Below are 18,894 nucleotides of genomic sequence, written 5' to 3'. Positions count from 1 at the left end.
AAGGGAGGGTGGGCATTGGGGTGGGCATGTGCATGGAGTGTGGGGTGCTGGACTGTTGCAGGGGTGCTGTTGAAGCAGGAGGCACCGGGGCTTTCTGACTGGAAGCCCAGCCTCCTGCCTCTGCCTAGTCTTGTGCTGAATTTTCTCCCACCTTCCAGCTGTTCCCTTTTCCTGCCACTTCCCTTCCCAGCAACCCTGGGTAGAAGGGCCCAGTGCAGCTTGCACCAAAGCTTTTATCAAACAAGAATAATGTTTCCACCTTCCCAACCCACCCTGAGCTACAGCCAGGGGTGTTCCCACCCTGCACTAACTGGCCTTCCTGCTCCTCCCAGGTGATCAGTGCCCAGCAGCTCCCAAAGCTGAACAAGGAGAAGAAGAACTCCATTGTGGACCCCTTTGTGCGTGTGGAGATCCATGGCATCCCCGTGGACTGTGACAAGAAAAATACATTGTACAAGATCAACAACGGTGAGTAGCCCAGCCTGCCCCAGCCAGTGAGAAACTGCTGTAGGTGGGGTGGGGCACCAGGAGGCACAGCCAGATCCTCTCAGAGCTGAGAAGGATCCGGCCTTATTAGCTCCTGGATGGGACCCTCTTTTGGGGAAAGGCAGCAATTGGCAGGAAGGGGGCCCTCACCACTATTTCTCAGCGCACCGAGGGGCTCAGGGGCAGTCCCTTGGCAAGGGTGAGTTGGGTCCAGTGACTTCTTACTGCAGAGATTAGGACATGGACCAATGGCTTGAAATAGCAGCAAAGTAGGTTTAGATTGAATATCAGGAAAATATTCTTCACTGTTGCACTCGATAGTGGAATGGACTGCCTAGGGAAATTGTGGAATCTCCTTCACTAGAGATGTTCAAGAAAAGGTTGGACGGACACTGGTTGGGGAAGATGGAGGTGTAGCTACGCCTGTGTTCTACTATGGGTATTTCTCATGCTTCTTGGCTTTGCAGGTTGCCCCCTCCCCCACTTTCTGCTACAGGATGTTTTTAAGTCTTTCTAAGAGACATTGGGTATTAGCTGCAGCCAAGGTCAGGGACTTAGACAGGAGTATGCTAGTGCTCCTGCTGGGATTTAAACCTGGAGATTCCTGGTTAGAGGGCCTCACCCCTCTGTTCAGGGTCAGACTGATCACTATATTTAGGGATGGGAAGGAATTTTACCCCATGGTCAGATTGGTATGGATGGTGGGGGAGTCTTTGCCTTCCTCTGTAGTGGGGTCATGGCCCTCTAAGTGGGCTCTCTTGAGTGTATATGAACAACCTTTTATAGAAACAGGGAGTTGGCTGCTGTGGTTCCTCTGCTTTACCTGTGGCAGGTTAGGGTGTTGTGTCTTGTGTTACATCAGGATTGATAGTGGTTTTATGAAGAGTTTAGATTATAGATTTGTATAGGATGGTTTAGATTGAGATGATCCTGCTTCAGGCAGGGGTTTGAATTAGATGACTTCTGCAGGGCCCTTCCAGCCTTGCTTCTCTATGATCCCTGACTCCTGCTTCCTCCCAGCTGTACAGCTGTGCTGCTCCCCTGGGACGAGCTGTGAGCACTGGTGTTCCCTAGCCCATCTCCTAGGGGTTAGCTCTCATTGAGGCCTGGCTGTGTTCCACCCTGCGCAACAACACCCCCTTCTGCAAGGTTTTGGAGAGTCTGCCTTCACTTTCTCTCACAGAAGAGACCGAAGCGTCAGCCTTCAGCTTGGAAGGCAGGGGTTGTAGCCACTGCAGGTGAAAAAACTGGGCTGTCAGGGGTAGCATGAACAGACTTTATACCTGGTTTCTCCACTGGGGAGGCCTAGTTGGTGCCAGGCCAGCCCGTGCATTCCCCTGGCCTGCTTCTGATCAGTCATAGGGTTGTGTCTCTCTCAGGAGAGGTGTGGGGGCTACTTGGCTGGGCTCTGGTGGCTGTGTCTGGGTGCCCTGTGCCCGGCTGCTGTCCTTGGCATGTGACTCTGTCTTTTTCTCCCCCCAACCCTTGCAGGCTTCAATCCTTGCTGGGATGAGATGCTGACCTTCCAGCTGCAGGTGCCTGAGCTGGCGCTGGTGCGCTTCGTGGTGGAGGACTATGACAACACTTCCTGCAATGACTTTGTGGGGCAATTTACCTTGCCCGTGAACAGCATGAAGGAAGGTGGGTGCCTGGCATGGGAAGGAGATGCCCTTCAGTGTTTGCCACAGAATCTCAGTGCTGTCTTCCATCTCAGTAAGAGGCAACACTGATATGTCAAAGCAACTAAGGCAGAAGTGTGGGCTGGTGAGGTTGGGCTTCAAAAAAGGAACAGAGAGTTTGAAATAGCCCAGCCCAGCCCAGCAGCTGCCCAGGCCCCTTTCTGTGGTATCCAAGCCCTTGCCCTGTACCAGGCCTGATTCTGGCAGGCTTGCTCTTTCACCACAGTCATGCATATCCAGATACACCATGACCCCCACTCCCTAGGCTCTGCCAGGGACAGTGCAGCAGAGGGTACTTCCTGTGGGGCTTTCTACCCTCTTCTGGCTGGACTGTCTTATTCCATATGTCCCCCTCCAGTGCTTGTCTTCAGATTTTCTGGGTATCCTTCTGATCCATTTTAGATCAGAAGGGGCCCTGCTTACATTGCCACCCTGGCTGAGGCTGCAGGGTCGGTAAAGAGCTTTTTATTATGCTCTCAACGTGCCACGTTACTGTGGACTGTTAAACAGCTGCTCTGCTCCACCCCAGAGGTGGCTGCATTTCAGTAGCGGATAAATACATTCCTTAATACCCTGCAAAGAGCTATTGACAGAAAAGGGGCAGGACTGTGCTACAATGGGCAGACAGGGTCTGTTGTCTTTCTAGTCTCACCTGCTTCCTCCCTCTGTCCCCAGGGTATCGCCACATCCACCTACTGTCCAAGGATGGGGCTTCCCTGTCACCAGCAACTCTTTTTGTGCACGTTAAATTTAAACGGCTGTGAGCATGAGGTTGCAGGGTCACTGCCTCAGGGTGCCCTGGCCGGTGCTGTCATCTTTCAGCGCCCTGAGCTGAGCAGGTGCTGAGTCCCAGACTTGAGCCAAAGGACGAGCCTGGAGGCAGATGGGACTGCATGGACCGATCCTCTGGTCTCAACTCTGCCACACAAAGGGCCAGAGAGCTTGCTGCTGCTAATGCTGCTGAGCACTGGCTCAGCCCCCAAACCAGGGGAACAAGCTGAAGATGATTACCAAGCTCCTGGCGCTTCCCCGTGACTCCATCGCAGCCCATGCTCTGCTTCTCCCTTCTCTGAATGGAAGTTGCTGCCTCTTCCTGTCCCCAGAGCACTGTGAAGAGCAGGCATGAGGAGAGGATCTGGGCCTGCCGGGTGCTGTGGGCCAGCACAGCCTCCCACCATACCAGTCTGTCAAGCGCAGAGTACTTACCCCTTGCTATTGCTATCAATGATCTGCACGCTCCAAGATACCTTGTGCAGGACTCACATGAACAGGTGCACACAGAGATACAGTCTAGCCTAGCTGCTGGGAGGATAGGGTGGGTGGGTGAGAAGGGGCAACGGTCCCCTTGCTGGCATTGGCAGAGGATGCTGGGAGTTTGCTGTCATTTGGCTCAGTGCCGAACCCTGAACTGAACTCCTCAGCAGGTGCCCTGGGTGAGCACGGTTTCAATACAGAAGGGAGCAGGGCCCATCCATTCTCCTGCCTCAGACACATGCAGCCCCAGGCTAGGTTCAGGAAGGACTGTGCCCATCCTCTGGCTTCATGGCATCTTGGTGGTTCATGCAAGCTGTTGCAGTCACCCTCATTGTTAAAAGGAGAGGGGGCCCTGGTAGCTCATGGTAAGAACCATGCTATGCACATGGATAGGGTAGCTTATCCCATACCAGGCTGCTGTTTTAGGGGCAAGTGGGGGTAGGTAGTCTGAAGGGAATTGGGATCATGCAAGGAGCTGAGCCTCTGGAGCTGACACTTCCAAAGGAGACTTGGGGAGTGTGGTGCCCAGCGGTCATGGACAGTCAGTGAGAGTTGGGCACATTGAGCCCCCTTGGCTAATCCCATCCTTCCTCGGCTGGGCAAGCAGGAAGCTTTGCCTCTTCAGAGGCATGATGTATTTCTAGTTGCAGCCTTATCACCCCTTTGAAGAGTGAATGTGCTGGGGATGGCTTCTTCCAGAATACCGGGTTGCATGTGGGATCCTGCTGGAGATGACCAGCAGCGAGTTAGCCACCCTTGGTGCAGGAGATCCTTTTCAAAGCCACTGTGCAGAGTAGTGCTGTGGTCAGAAACAGGTGGGTCTGCAGGGAGACACCAGTGTCATCCAGGCTGTGCCCACAGATGTACCACTACCCTGCTCCAAGGCACCACAAGAGCATGCCACCCGAGGAGGTAACAGTGGAATTATGGGAAAGCAGGGACACAAGGGAGCCCAGGAGGGCACCTAGGCCAACCCAGCAGGGGCTCAAAGCAGGATCACCCCTGTTTAAAATCCTCTCAGCAAATTGCACTGCTGACCATTGGGCTTCAGAGTCCACACAAACCTGGGATAAATAGGCTTGTTCATATGTCTGCGATCTGAGGTTTCTTTCACACTTGGTTCAGGAGTTGAGGCCCCAGATTTAGACCAAAATATTCCAGAAGCGTCTAGTGGATTCAGAGTGCCCAACTTGATGCTCCTTAAAGGGGCCCAATTTTCAGAAAGTCCTGGGCGCACAACCTCTGGAAATTCGGCCCCTTCAGGGTACCTCGGGGTGGGCCTCAGAGTCGCAGGTCACTGGTGAGGTCCCTGTGAACGCCTGCCAGCACTCCAATGAGCAGTTATCTGCTTCCAGCTATGCAATTAGCCAGCTCTCTGCACTCCTTGGGTCATGTGTGCCACGCTCCTGTTGTGCACTAGAGGCTGTGTCTGGGAGGAAGTGCTGAGTGATGGGCTTGTTCAGTGATTCTCAGGCTGCTGGGGAATCCTGGGGTGCCTTGAGATCCTTTCAAGGATGCTGCAGGGTGTGCTGCACAATATTAATACTCTGAAGTGTGCCAACATTTACACATGCTTCATGAGATAAACCCAGACATTTCGAATAGGAATCCATAGTGTCACATAGTGACCTGCTGTGATCTTCAAGGCAGAAGAATTGCTCTATTATTTTTCCATAGTCAAACAAATTAGTACAAGCAAAGAGCTGACATTTTCTGAGAAGCACCTTGAGTTGGTCAAGGGTACTTCAGGTGTGAACAGGTTGAGCACCACTGGGCTAGATGCACAAGAGGATGTGGGTGCCTGAGGTCAAAGTTCATTCTAACCTCCCACTCAGCTGCCACCTCTCCCTGGAGGAGTCTAAGTTTCCACCTGCACCTAAAGACCTGCTGCTGGTGTCAGCAGAACTACCAACATCTGACAACATAAAGCAGCTCAGCACCAGGATCATAGGTCCAAGCAGCATCCACAGATGAAGCACCATTTGCTTATTCTGTCATGGGGCTGGTATTCTTGGAGCACATGTACCTACAGACAACGCAAACAGAAGGAGCAGCAGCTTCTTATCCTAGGCTCCGTGGGTTAGAGCAGCCCCCTGGGTAGCAGGAGCTGTGGGTATCAGTTGCCCCTGGCAGAGAAGGGATTTGAACATGCATTTCCTATGTCTGGAGTGGATGCGCCCCATACCATGCTGTGCATCTGAGTGGCTTCTCCTCCAGGCTGTGAATCCTGCAGGGGAAGGTGCCTCCTGCAGGCAAGCTTTTGTGGATCCTGTTCTGAGGTACCAGCTCTCCCCGTTTTATGCAATGGGAGCCAGGGCACCTACTTCAGGGCAGTAAGCTACAAGGTGCCTTGATGCAAGATGTGGTGGCACTGAACACTGCGACACCATCCTGTGGCAGATCCAGCCCAAGGGTCCTCAGAAACTGGCCAACAGTATCCTGGTGTGACTTCACCCAGGAGCAAGGGAGTGGACCTGGTCATTTTAAAGAGCCTCCTCCTTGCTCCTCAGCCCTGCTAGCAGAGGCCAGGAGCCCAGCCTGCCTCAGTGCATCTCCTCTAACCGTTTTCCAGTTAAGCCTTCGGTAGCTACTTCATCCCTTGAGCTGAGCTGCTGGGAGTTGAAGAAGCCTTTTGCTAGAGTACAGCCTGTCTCAAGGCTTAGGGGCCTGATGTACAAGGACAAGGAACACCTGGCTGGTTTTTTTTGTTTTGTCTTGTTTTTAACAGTGTTGTAGCGGGAACGGAATGTTCAAATCTTTATAATATATTGTAAAGCCATTATAATAAAAGTTTATTTTAACACATCCTTTCCTTGGAGATCCCTGACCCAGTGTGGCCCTGGCCAGTGACTCACACAGCAAATCATAGCGCTAAGTAGGAATGGCAGGGACCTCCAGAGGTCATCTAGTCCAACTGCCTGTCGAGGCAGGACCAGCCATACCCAACCTATCCTATACCGCTCAATAATCTAAACTCTTTGTAAAACTACCATCAATCCTAACACAGTGGAAGACATAACAATCTAAACTGCCACAGGTAAAGCAGAGGGACCATGGCAGCCAACATCCCACTTCTATAAAAAGTTGTTAATACACACTCAAGAGATCCCACACTTCTTGCTACAGGGGAAGGCAAAAACCCCTCACAATCCATACAAATCTGACCATGGGGTAAAAACTCCTTCCTGACCCCAAATATGGCCATTGGTCTGACCCTGAGTGGAGGGGCAAGGCCCTTTAGCCAGGAAGTTTAAGCCCCAGCAGAAGCACTGGCACACCCCAGTCAAAATCCCTAGTTTTGGCTACAGCTAACACCCAATGCCTCTGAGGGAGGCTTAAAGACACCTTGACATGTGGAAGGGGGCAACCAGCAAAGCCCTGAAGGGAAACACCCATAGTGGAACACAGGCTACACCTAGATCATCCCCATCCAGTAGCTGTCCAACCTTTTCTTGAACACCTCCAATGATGAAGAGTCCACAACTTCCCCAGGTGTCTATTCCACTGCCTCACTATTCTAACAGTGAAGAAGTTTGTCTTGGCTTGGATGGAGCTGTTTGGCTAAGCACTGACTATAGTGAGAGCCATACCCTTGGCCCCTGGGGAAGGGAAGCCAAAAGTTTAAAATGGTGGATCCAATTCATTTTAAGGGTTACTATTCATTAACCCAGAGTGCAGCAACCTATAGCCTGTGGTCTGGATCTGGCCTGTGGAGCTGCAGGGCCTTTGCCCATGCAGCTGCTGGGCGGTAGCAAGAAGCATTAGTTCTGTTTGTGTTGGAGGGACCCATGCTCACTGGGAGCTAAACACCATTAAAGTAGCCTCCTTTTCCCCTAGCTAGCCTTGGTGAGGTGACAGCATGCACATGCACTTCCCCTGCTCCAGCACCCCCCCAACAGCACTAAACAAGCAAAAAGTCACTTTCAGAAATCACGTAGAAGCACAAGGCTGTAGTCTGCAAGGGGCAAAAAGCATGCTGGGAAGAGAGAAAATGTAGCCAGTAGGTAACATCCAAGAGCAGGCAGGTGTGAGTGCAGTACAGGTGCACTGGAATGAGCCCCAGGGGGATGGGAGGAAAACACATGGAACGAAGGCATTTGCTACAATGGGGTTAGTGAATTTGCTGCAGCATTGCCCACATGGAAAACATCAGGTCCTGCCACTGGACTGGATAACGTGTGGGGTTGATATGAGGCCATTCTGCCCTGCCATAGGGCAGTCATGAGAGCTTCAGCCCAGTGCTGTCTTCACACCAACTCCAGCTGTAAAAAGGGATACACTTGGCTCAGACTAGCTATGGGCACCATCTAATACAGGTGCCCAGTGACTCCAAGTTTGAGCAGTGGTGTTGTTCTGCTGTGTGTGATGAGCTGAGGAAAGCAGCATAGCTACCAATTCAGGGAGGTGACACAGCCAGCCACAGGGGTGTGTGGACAAACCTGGATCTGTACATGAGCAGGGTTAGGTGATGTGGGGCCTGAAGAGCATGGAGCTGAACCCGGGGACCCAAGGGGCCACTTTCCAGTCTCCCGTTCCTCAGTAACAGGTGTTTCTGAAGCACGTTAGACCTACAAGAGCTTCCAAGATACCAGACCTGGGGCTAAAGTGTTTCACTTCAATATGCAGTCCCTGCCACTGGTGCATAACTGGTGGTGGGGCCCTGAACCAGGACTGCGCCAGGAGTTGGGGCCAAGAACCCCATGCTGGCAGAAAGCAGTGAGAGGGAGCAAAGGCTTTCAGGGTCACAAGCGAGGCCTCGGCTTACCTGCCTTTCAAAGATGGCATTTAGCAGTAGCTCCTTTATCACCCAAGCAGGCTGGCTCATTTGTGACACTGAGGGCAAGTGGCCCCTGCTGACCACAGGTGGCATTACTCAGAGGTGGCACACAGCTCCACCTCTTTTGTGTTCATCTGTGGCAGCAGTCTGAAGGTTCATATTATCATCTTGGAAGCAAAAAACCCACCCAAGGAGGTAGGGATGATGGTGGTAGCAACAAACATAATGGAGGGCATCACTTCCATCATCAAGACGTCTTAGGTAATAGCCACTCTGTGTACAGTACCATGAGAGGCGCTGCCCTTTATAGCCAAAGGCCAAGAAAACGCTTAAGCCCTATTCGTTCTAAGCTGGATGGGTTCCTGTTGACCTACCTAGCCATGTGCAGGGGATATCTCGTCTCACTTTGCCCTGCAGCAGCCAGGGTGGAACCCCAGAGCTGAGGGAAGCAAAAAGACCACTAAATTCAGGCAGCAGTCCAAAGCAGAAAGCCTTCTTCCACGGGCTAAGCATTGTGATGGAGTGGGATGGTCCCCCATGGGCGTGCAGGGGGGACTTAGCCTAGACCCAGACAAATGTGGGAGGGTCCTATAAGGGTGGCAGGATTAGTTAGGTCCCATCTCCACAGAACAGCTGGATCCCTCTCTCTCTTCCCACTACCTAAACCTTGGACAGATGCCTGCCCACAGCACAGCAGGATGGTATTTGTCTGCTGCATTCTTTGTAATATGCAGTACAACAGGGAAGGTGTGAGCAACAGCCAAGCAGCTTCCCACACCTCACTCAGCCTCTCGTGTTCTCCACCCACAACTATGATATAGGTGAACATGGCACAGCTCTTCCCTGGAAGGGAGATGAGCAATTAAAGGCTGGCCCTATTTCCCTTCCTGGGAATGACAGCTCATCTCTTTGTTGCGATAGAAGCATATACAAATCTCAAAATAGCAGAGGACCCCATTCACAGGTCACTGTTCAATTAAGGGCCAAGCTAGGGCCCAGTCTGCAGAAGTCTCTTCCATATTGAGAGGAGTGGACAGAGGTTGTTCTTCAAGGCTAGACATTTCCAAAGCAGTGCAGGGGATTCAGAAACATCTTTCACCTAATGAAATAGAGGATTAGGGGAGTTAATGTCACATGTAAATCCCCAGGCTGCTCCAAGAGTCTCAACCTATATTTCTAGGAGCACGCAGGTGCCCTCACTCCTACCCTTTCCTGGCTCTTTCTAAACTAGATCCATTCCAACCTTCACTGCCCATTTCTTGACCACCCTTTTATAGGCTTACCTGGAGGTAGGGACAAATTACACAAAGTGGGTAGCTGGCATCATGTGTCAGCACAGTGTTCACAAGTCACCCTACTCAGACTGCATTAAGGCAGGTGATGGGGCCTACTGCAAAGGCATAAGCAGCCCTGAAATCAGGTTTGCAGAACATGTACCACTGCAGGCCAGAGGTTTCCCAAGCTGTCATGAGGAAGCCAGCTGCACAGCTCTCATTAGCCAAGATACCAAAAAGCGTCTAGCGATTTTGGGACCCAATATGAGACGTTTTATAGGGACCTGGTTTCTGGGCACCAACCCTCCAAAAACCAGGCCCCTTTTAAGGTGTTTCAAGTGTTCCTCCCAGATTCACTAGTTAGTTTGCAAAGCTTAGCCAAGGGGAGCTATTCACCTGGTCTCCTAGCACAGCGGTTCTCAACCAGGACCTGCTTGTAAACATCAATGGCCAGACCTGACCCAGTGCCCCTGCCCCTAGACCCCCAGTGTGTGGGGCAGGGGGTGGGTGCCTGAGGCACAAGGGGGCCCCCAGCCGCCCTTCACAGTTTCGAACTCTGCCAGCCTGCAAGGGAAAAGCAACCATTCCCCACATTTTTCTCCTTTAAAGTTTGTTGATCCATTTTTAAAGTCGGTTTGAGACCCTTTCCTGTACTGTTGCAACCAATTTTTGGGTCATGACCCAAGGATTGAGAAATGCTGTTCTAGCTGGCCTTGGTGAGGTGAGCATGCATGCACACACACGTGCTTTAATGCATATTAGCCTATTTTAATGCTTATTAAAGCATCACACAAAACCATGCACTTTTGCTAATGCACATTAAAATAGGCTAATGTGCCTTTTTCTAGTACCTCACAATGAAGGTACTAAATATGCATTCGCAAAAGTGCATTAATGAATGTGCTGGTGCCCCCCTTCTCTCCCCCTACATACACACATTTAGGAAGCATTGTTACAAATAGCCTCCCACTTAAACTAGTTTGACAGAAAAATGACTGAAAAGGAAAATCTGAGGCTAGCTGCATATTTGAGCCTTTATGATGCTGTCACTGAACGTGAGCCACATACAGCGTTTTTCAAACAACTTTTGGGGAGAAGTTTAACCTCCTTTATGGCCAAAGCAGCAAACCCCACATGGAGCAGACAGCAGAGAAACCCACAGGCACTGCATAAGTAGAACTTGAGAAAACAGTGACAGAGAGAGAGAGAGAGAGAGAGAAAGAGAGAGAAAGGAAGAAAGATTTTAAACAAGCCTTTGGGGGAGAATTCGCACAAACCCTGAACATACAAAACAGTACAAAGAGTCCCGCCCTTTTCCCTTGTGAAACAGGCTGTCTGGGATCTTCACTGGAAATGCAACAATCAAGCGAGTCTACAGACTGACTGCTTTTGCCTAAGCCATTGCACAACGAGAGACTTTGCTGCTCATAGGATTATGGTTTTGCACCCACCCAGGTGCAAGCAGATGTCAGTACAAATACCCAGGTCCTCTCTTTGGCTTGATAGGACTTGTCAAATAGATGGAGAGATCCAACCACCACATCTCATGGCTCTGCCGTGGGGCCATCTCATGTGCAGCCTGAGCGGCCAACCAGTGTGTTCTATTTTGGGAAGCGGTGGTTTCCAAATGAAACCAGGGCTAGGGGTAGACCAAGCATTGGCACAGCCTGGAGAGGTCTTTGGCATTGCTGGTAATGCTCCACTGCAGCTCCCTCAGTGAATCCAGCCAAAGCCAACCCAACCTTTCTGCCTCTTGAATGGGAGACACTTTCCTGTTCCACCACATCAGTGACGCATATCCCAAAGCTTCAGGGGGCACGCTCCGGGCTCAGGTTGTCTTAGGTGGCCGACACCATTCTCTTTCATCTCCCCAGCTCACCAAGTTCCCTGGAGTTGGAGACGTTTTCCCCAAATTGCAGAATAATGCAGGATGCTCATACTCCATTGCAGGGAAATGTTACCGAGCCACTACCCTTGCTTTGTGCAGCAGGGGATACATGCATCTCTATAAGGGTGATCTCCAAGGTTTGCTTATGCTGGTAACACAAAACATTCAATTCCTTCAAATCTCCCGAGCTGATTTCAGCCACCTTAGTCTATGGGAAAACTTGAAACTCCCTGTCCTTCTGCACAGGGTTATCTGGCTCCTTGATGCATTGAAATCATGAATGGGAACAAGTATTCAGGATACTTGCATAGGTGATGTATGACCATCTCCCACAGCTCTGCTTTAAACATGTTGACACAATCAGGGTGGAAACTTCCAGACAGAGAATGACCTTACGACAGATGTTCTAGGAGTGGCCTTGCCAGGGTGGAGATGAGGCCAAAGCATGCATGCTACTTCACTTTCAATTGTCCAATGAGGGCTTAGGCAACCAAAGCAAGGCAGTGCTCTTGGTCCTACTTGGATCAGGATGCAAAACAAGTGTCTGTAAGCTTGCATTTCCTTCGTGAAATGGCATCAGTCCCTTTTGTGGGTTCCACTGTACCCCATCACAAGTGCAGCTATTCACAGTATGTTCAACATGTGGAATGGGGGCAGACCCTTCCCCTCAGAAGATGGCCGGTTCCACCCTGCTGCCTGGCAGGAGGGCACAGGGCAGCCAACGTCCTCTTGGTCTTGGTATTCTGTAGAATGGACAGGTGTGGCTTGTTGGCTTAAATTTCTTTGGCGCATGTTTTTGGTGGGTAAACCAGGGACATGCTGGAGCAGTTAAACAACCATAACAATGAGAATCCACTTTGATTTGGGGGTCCATTTATTTCTGGGGCTGCTTTACAGCTGTATCACTTTGGCTGGATGTCACAGATCACACTATGCCACGGGCCTGAAACACCAATGGGTATTGAAAGTCATGGGGCCTTCTCATTTGCTGTGAGCTGATTTACAGACAATTTCCTTCTGGGAGATTACCTATGTCCTTGGGATCTTGCTTCTTATGTTATAACCAGAACAACTTCCCTCAGGAAAGCCCACATTTACTACACAACTGGAAACAGGTTTTACTAACAGGAACAGAGAAGATGCAGTCCGTTCAATGAGACTCTTATACAGTGTGGAGCATTTCTTTAATAGAACTACGCAGATCTGGAGGAAGACAGGCCTCAAGGCTTTTTATCAAGATCATATACTTCTGAAGAAGGATGAGCGTGTGATACCGGGAACCACAATTAGGTCCAATCATGCCAAGGGCTGCTTTAAAGGAGCAAGTTGTTATGCTTGGTTGTTTGGGGAAGAAAACCAAACCAAACCAAACCCAGAAGCATGAAGAAAACTAAGCCAAGAGGAAGACCCTGAGGTGCAGCATTGGGGTAAGCCTAGCAGCCCCAAAACCTACAACCAAAGTCCCACCTTCTGGGAAGAGATGGGGTTGGTAGAACAGATTCTGTCCATATGACTACAGCAGTGGGAAGGCACAGGCTATGTGTGGCAGAGAGGAGGGTATTTGACTGTGCAGTTTTCATGTTTCCGGATTCTGCTCCAACATGCCCAGTACTAGACTCCTTGGCACATGCTTCACAAACAGTGGCTTCTCCAGAACTTGGGAAGAGTCAGTTCAGCTGACGATGAGTACTTGCTTCACTGAGCAGTGAGGATTTGAGTTTCAAAGGTCAGGGGAGGCAAGCACATACACAAATAGCCCTTGTTAGTACAAGAATATGGATGTGGTTCCTAGCAGCTAAAGAGTCCTTCATTTCACACCCTCAGATGGAGTTAGACCAGGAAGACTGGACTTGAACAGAGCTCGCCTGCAAGAGTCTAATACCAGCTCTTCAGGGTGCCAGGGCGTGTCACCAGCTCCTTTGCTTCTTCCACCCTGAGTGTCCAAGACACAGACTTGCAGCCCTGCCCACCGCAGCGCACCGACAAATCTTGAGCTTGGGAGAGCAAGATACAAATGCTGGATAGAGCCAGGCATCTCATTCAGTATGCCTCAGTCCCGAGCCCCATGAGCATGATAGAGCAGTCCCTCAGCCCTGACATGTTCCACCCCTGCTGGTCAGGACTGAACTGTTCAGTGGTTTTGCTGCTGGTCACGAAGCCAGCGCCCTGTTACCCAAGAAAGGACTGGAGCCCAGGCTGATAATAGCAGAAGACCAGCATAATAAGCAACAGGACCCCTTTTAAACCCAGCCTCTTGTAGCGAAGAGTCATGGTGCGGTGACTGGGAAGCAGCCTCTTGGCAGGGAGGAGTGCGTCAGCGTCAGTTTGGAACAGGAAAGATTTAAAATATATATAATATATACTTTTATTATTCACCCGTTAAATCCATTATATACCAATCGTGAGCCAGTTTTCGGCAGTTACATTCCCTTGATCATGTCTTTATGAGGATGCAATTAAATCAAAAACAAAAGGAGACCAATGACGCCGCCGGGGGAGCTGCAGTCAGCATCGTGCGGCAATCGTTAACACCGGTCGATGGCTCGTGGGGCTGGTTCAGTCCTAACGCCTTTGTGCGAGGGTCTCGCTCCTACTGAAACCTCAACAGCAAGTGGCAGCGTTTGCTTCCTGGCCCATCTTAGCAGCGTTGCTCACTCCACTCTGGGGAATTGGTTACTGCAACACCAGTCCAACCTAGGAGAGCCAGCGGGAGATGGAAGGCTTAGGAAGGGGTTAAGGCACAGGACCACAGCCCAATCCTGGATGACAAGCATGCATTCTCCAGCACTGGCCACATTTGCTGGGAAACAGCAGCAACCTCATGGGTGCATGAGGAAGTCCAGCCTACCAGCTCCGACAGGGTTACACTAGGAACCCACCATAATTCAAGGGACCCTTTCTCAGAGGCCTGCCACCCCCTCCCAGTAGTGTCCAGTGGCCAGAACACAGGGCTAGAAGTCAAGGCACAGCCCTGCTTGGCAACTCATTCCTCTGCAACCCGAACTCCTGTGACTCGCTGTACGACAGAGCAGTAGCAACTGAACTGGGGGATCCTGCAAAGGGCTAACTCTACCTCACGGTTCATCCTGGCTAATTTAGCAGGGCCTTTTAGCTTAGAATCTAACTTTCATCATGTCCCTCTGAAAGCAGCCTGCCCATTTCTGGGGCTTTTCTTTGGGCTGAGCAAGTACTGTGGTGTGGTGGGTCACTGCCACTCTGGAAAAAACCCTGAGAGGTACTGGAAGTCAGAGCTGGAGAAGAGTAAGCTTTACCCAGCAACAACGACCTACACTGTGTAGATCTGCATTCCCAAAGTGCAGAGCTGGGCTCAGTCTCTGTGGGGTCAGCTGTCCCCCAGGCATGTGTAGTCAATACGCTGGCCCTGGACATTGTAGCAGCTCCCTGGTGACTCAAAGCCTTGCGGGTTCCTTCAGTGAAGTGGTAAAGTGGGATAAACCTATTAGTGACCTTCTGGCTCCTTTGTTAAAAGAGGTTAAGTATCAGTGTGAAAGAGAGGTTGGATGTGGTTTAAATAGTGGCTTGGGGCACCACATACAGGAAACTTCTGTGGAATTTTCTGCTGACGGGGGCATCCAACTGGCTATCTTAGTTGGATCAGGATACTTGCCAACTTCATTCAGGGCTTTAGGAAGGCATTTACTTCCCCTGCCAAAGACAGCAAGTGCAAAACTGGCCAAGTGCATTATGTTAGGAGAGGGTGGTTCCTTGTCTACAAAGCAACAATGCCAGAAACTAGCAGGTGACCAGTCACATTTCTATAACCCCCTGAAAATCACATCTACTGCACAGCCTAGCATATGCTTGCAGCGCTCTGTAAAAGAGGGATCGTGTGTAGTCCTGGAGTGTCCATCACCCCAATGCAGTTTGCAGACATGAAGCATATGCTGAACTAGGACTCTTAGGAGTGGAGTGGGGCCAGGCAAAGGGCAGCTCAGCTTAACCTAACCCAGACCAGAGATGGAAAACTATGGCCAAGACTCTTAATATGAGGTCCTACACTTAAGAGTGGCAAGGGGCCCATCTTTCTCTTACAAACTGCCAGGTGCTCAATCCTACCTACAGAGGCAGGCTCAGCCCAGTGTGTGGGGAGCCTGGTATTTCAGTCCTGAGGTTTACGGTTTAATAACATCTTGAGGACTAGGTTAAATGACTGGCCTCCCCCAAGGAGTCTCTCAGGCAGAGACTGGGGGAGGGGTATCCTATTCAATCTAGAGTCTGCAGTACAAGTGGAGTCTCTCAAACAGGTTTATTCTCCACAGGGAGACCTGTCCAGCTGACAGAACCACCCCATCAAGTCTCTTACCTTGCTAAATTACACTTCTTAAATATCTAGACCAGGGGTCCTCAACTCCTGGCTTGTAGGCCAGAATTGTGCTCCCCCGCAAACAATGTCATGTGGCTTTCAGGACACCCTTACTGACAAAGTTTCAGAACTGTGGAAAGCAGTGCCCTCTCCCTGCACACCGTTGCTAAATTTCCTGACCCGTGGAGAGCCAGACTGGGCAGTATGGCCCTGTGTGCTAAACTGGGAAAGCAGGGCACCATGGAACCCAATCCCAGTGCTTGGGGGCAGTGGGCAGCTCAAATCCAGCATGCAGGGGCAGCATATGGCACCAGGACCCAATCCTGATACATGGGGCTGGGTAGGGAGCAGTGCAGGGAACCAGGGCTTGATCCTGGCACATAGGGCACCAGGGCCCAATCCTGGCATGCAGGGCCGCGTGCCACTCATCTGGCTTACAGGGCCAAAACGTTGAGCACTGCTGATCTAGACTGATCATAGGGCTGGAAAGGGGTTTACAGACCACCAAGTCCAGCCCCCAGCATGATCTGAGTATTTTTCCCCCCTCCCCATCAGGGACTGGAATCTAGCTTAGCTCTGCGCTCCAACTGGACAGAAATGTGGCTCTGATCCAATAAAGGAGGCCCTAGTGCTGTCTTTTAGCTACACGCTCTTCTGGACTCGGAGTAATGGAGGCCTGTGGATGCTTTCAAGAGTCTACTACATAGGGCTTCTAACTCTCCAGGCCCAGGATACCCAGGTTGTGATCAGTTTGATAAACTCCTCCTTACACAGGCAAACAACTTGGGAGGGTGGAGAAAAGCATTTAGAAAATTACAGGTCATTGGCAAGTTATGATCCTGACTGAGCTGGGAAGGGGAACTGGCTGTGTGTGGGAACTGACGAAGGCTTCTCTGGTGTTCTCCTTTCTTATAACAGCACCCACGCATTTCAGGCTCTTCTGCCTCATGCTGAAGCCAAACATACAGCCTTCCCCAAGTGTGGAATCCTAAGCCAGTTAGCCCATCTCTGTGTAGCATGAGCCTAAGTTTTTCAAGAGATTTTTACAGAAACCATCCCAGAGATCCTACCAGATGCCTCAGGGTGACCTCTCTTTCCATGAGGTTGCATGGCTGTGCACTTACCTTCTCTGCTGCCATGCTGGGGCATTTCCAATTGTAAAGGTAATACTGCAGGTTCCCATCCCCAATCCCAAACTTCAGCTTTTCCAGGAAGGTTTTGTTTTCCATGAGGTCCAGTGCATTGAACACATCAAACCCTTTCTGACAGGGGCAGAGAAGAAACAAAGTCATCGTCAGCAAGACTCCTCTGGGGAACATCTCCCTGCTGTGCTGTCCTCCATTACTCTAGGCACTGCCTGTACTGAAAGCTTCCCACCACTTGCCTCATCACCTTTCACTTCCAGCTGTAGCATAGAGGCCATGGAATGACTCTCCCCCTTTTCCCCCTGGGGAGCAGATTAGGACTCCAGAGGAAAGCTGCCAAGTTGCTGCCCACATCAGACCTATTCTCAAGGTAAACACAGGTATCATGGCTGAGGCCAGTATGTTTCGGCTGCAGGAAATTTGGAAACATCTTGGTCTAACACTAGCCAGGCTCCTTTTCCTTGCCAGATCGGACAGAGAAGGTTCCTGGTTACTTGGTTGTCCACTGCAGGCAGGACCAGCTGAGATGTGGTGCCTAGTCCTGGGAGGAACCTGAAGCTCACCAAGATAAGATGGGCACAGTATGTTCTCCATTGGCAACAACTTGACAGCTCACTATTGTGTTGAGCCAATCTCCTATGCCTGTGGCTCACAGCTAGAGGGAGCTGGCCAGGACTCCCCACAAGCTGTCAAAACACCCTGCACCTGACCAGTTGCGGAGAGGTGTTTAGAACTGGTCTCCCCAATGCTTGGAGAGAATTCTCATGGTGTCCCAAAGGCACTCAGACCTACCAGTTTACTGCCCCCACTGCTCCCTCAGCCCCATCTCACAGCTCAGACAGAGGAGTCATCCAAGCCTACTTACCAATTTTGCCAGTATCAGGGCATCACTCATGAGGTCTATGAGGGGGGTCTTGGTGTGAACATTGTAGAAGGAGTAAGCAGCTTTCAGGCTCTTGTGAGTGGGGTGGTTCATGATGGTGGAGGGCAGAGTATAAAAGCTCAGAAAGTCTGTCACCTCACCAGTGGCGCTCTGAAAAAAAAAGACCAACCCTGCTGGTATGGCATGAGTGAGTATCAGAGAAGACAAAGACAAAGCGCCAGGTAGGGGTGCATTGACAGATTTTGGGGGCCAATATCGATGGCCGATTTTTAAGGAGGCATATCAGCTGGTTCTGATCCGATTTCTGATACGGCTGTGTGCAGCTGGTAAGTCTGTTGTGGTGAAAGGGGAGGGAAAAGGCGTGGGGGGGAGATCAACACCCCCTTGGTGAGGGAGGGAGTAGAGCTGAGGCTGGGGGAGGGCAGGTGTGGGACACAGCCGTGGCTTGTTTGGGGGCAGGTGCAGGGGCGGGGGTGGTGCAGCTCCTGCTGCTGCTCATCTGGGAGGGCACAGGGAGGGTGTGTGCCCCTGGCTCTGTGCCGGGCTGCCCTGGCAGGCTGGGGCCAGGGGCCGTGCTGCGCTTGGGACAGGTGTGCTGGGAGGGGGGCTCTCTCAAGTTCCGCAATGGCCCTCCCATAATCCCCTCCCTGCGCCGCCACCTGCTCCGAGCGCAGCGTGGCCCCTGGCCCCAGCCCGCAGCTGTGGCCCACCCAGATCCAGAGGCACAACTGGCAAGGAAAACATCAACAACCCCTCTGCCCTGCTGCCTCACCTCGACCACAAAGGTGTCAATTATATTCTCTTGAGGTAAGAACCAGTGCTCCACCTCCTCACAGCTCATGACCGGGGTCAGATGGAACTGCTTCAGGTACTCTATCAGGAGCTTGTGAACAGCAGCTATATCTTTGTGCTCCATTGCCCGCATGCGAGGTGTCTTTGGAGTCTGCAGACAGGGGGGCAAACAGTTTGCACTGGCCGCAAGAAGGCCTTCGCATCCTCAGTGCTGGGAGACTGTCACCTTGGCTCTCTCAGCTTGTTGTGCAAAGGACTGTGCTTGCCAAAGATTAACAGATTAACATGGCAGCTTCCCCTGAGGAACCCTCAACCTGCTTCTGTGCTCCCCTTTGCGCCAGCCTGTCCTCCGTCTCCATCCCCCAAACCCACCATCCTCAAAACCCACCCAC

General features: G+C 51.3%; 2 protein-coding genes across 3 annotated transcripts in view; one reads left to right on the top strand and one right to left on the bottom strand.

Moving 5' to 3' along the window:
• The window catches only part of PLCD3 (phospholipase C delta 3), a 71,215-nt gene extending 64,991 nt beyond the window's left edge, over window positions 1-6,224 (top strand). For both annotated transcript variants that reach the window (XM_019523534.1, XM_019523535.1), the window contains 3 exons: window positions 333-468; window positions 1,978-2,127; window positions 2,841-6,224. In XM_019523534.1, the coding sequence (XP_019379079.1) occupies window positions 333-468; window positions 1,978-2,127; window positions 2,841-2,929 (375 nt within the window). In that variant the 3' untranslated portion in view covers window positions 2,930-6,224. The remainder of the gene's footprint in view (window positions 1-332; window positions 469-1,977; window positions 2,128-2,840) is intronic.
• A 4,266-nt stretch (window positions 6,225-10,490) lies between these two features.
• NMT1 (N-myristoyltransferase 1) overlaps window positions 10,491-18,894 on the bottom strand; it is a 52,611-nt gene continuing 44,207 nt past the window's right edge. The window contains exons 9-12 of the mRNA XM_019523533.1: window positions 18,483-18,653; window positions 17,693-17,860; window positions 16,807-16,944; window positions 10,491-14,052 (exon numbers count right to left, since the gene is read on the bottom strand). Of these exons, the coding sequence (XP_019379078.1) occupies window positions 14,032-14,052; window positions 16,807-16,944; window positions 17,693-17,860; window positions 18,483-18,653 (498 nt within the window). The 3' untranslated portion in view covers window positions 10,491-14,031. The remainder of the gene's footprint in view (window positions 14,053-16,806; window positions 16,945-17,692; window positions 17,861-18,482; window positions 18,654-18,894) is intronic.

Source organism: Gavialis gangeticus, unplaced genomic scaffold, assembly GCF_001723915.1.
Source record: "Gavialis gangeticus isolate Ggan-Ray unplaced genomic scaffold, GavGan_comp1, whole genome shotgun sequence".
Lineage (NCBI taxonomy): Eukaryota > Metazoa > Chordata > Crocodylia > Gavialidae > Gavialis > Gavialis gangeticus.
This window is presented reverse-complemented; position numbering and strand designations above follow the sequence as displayed.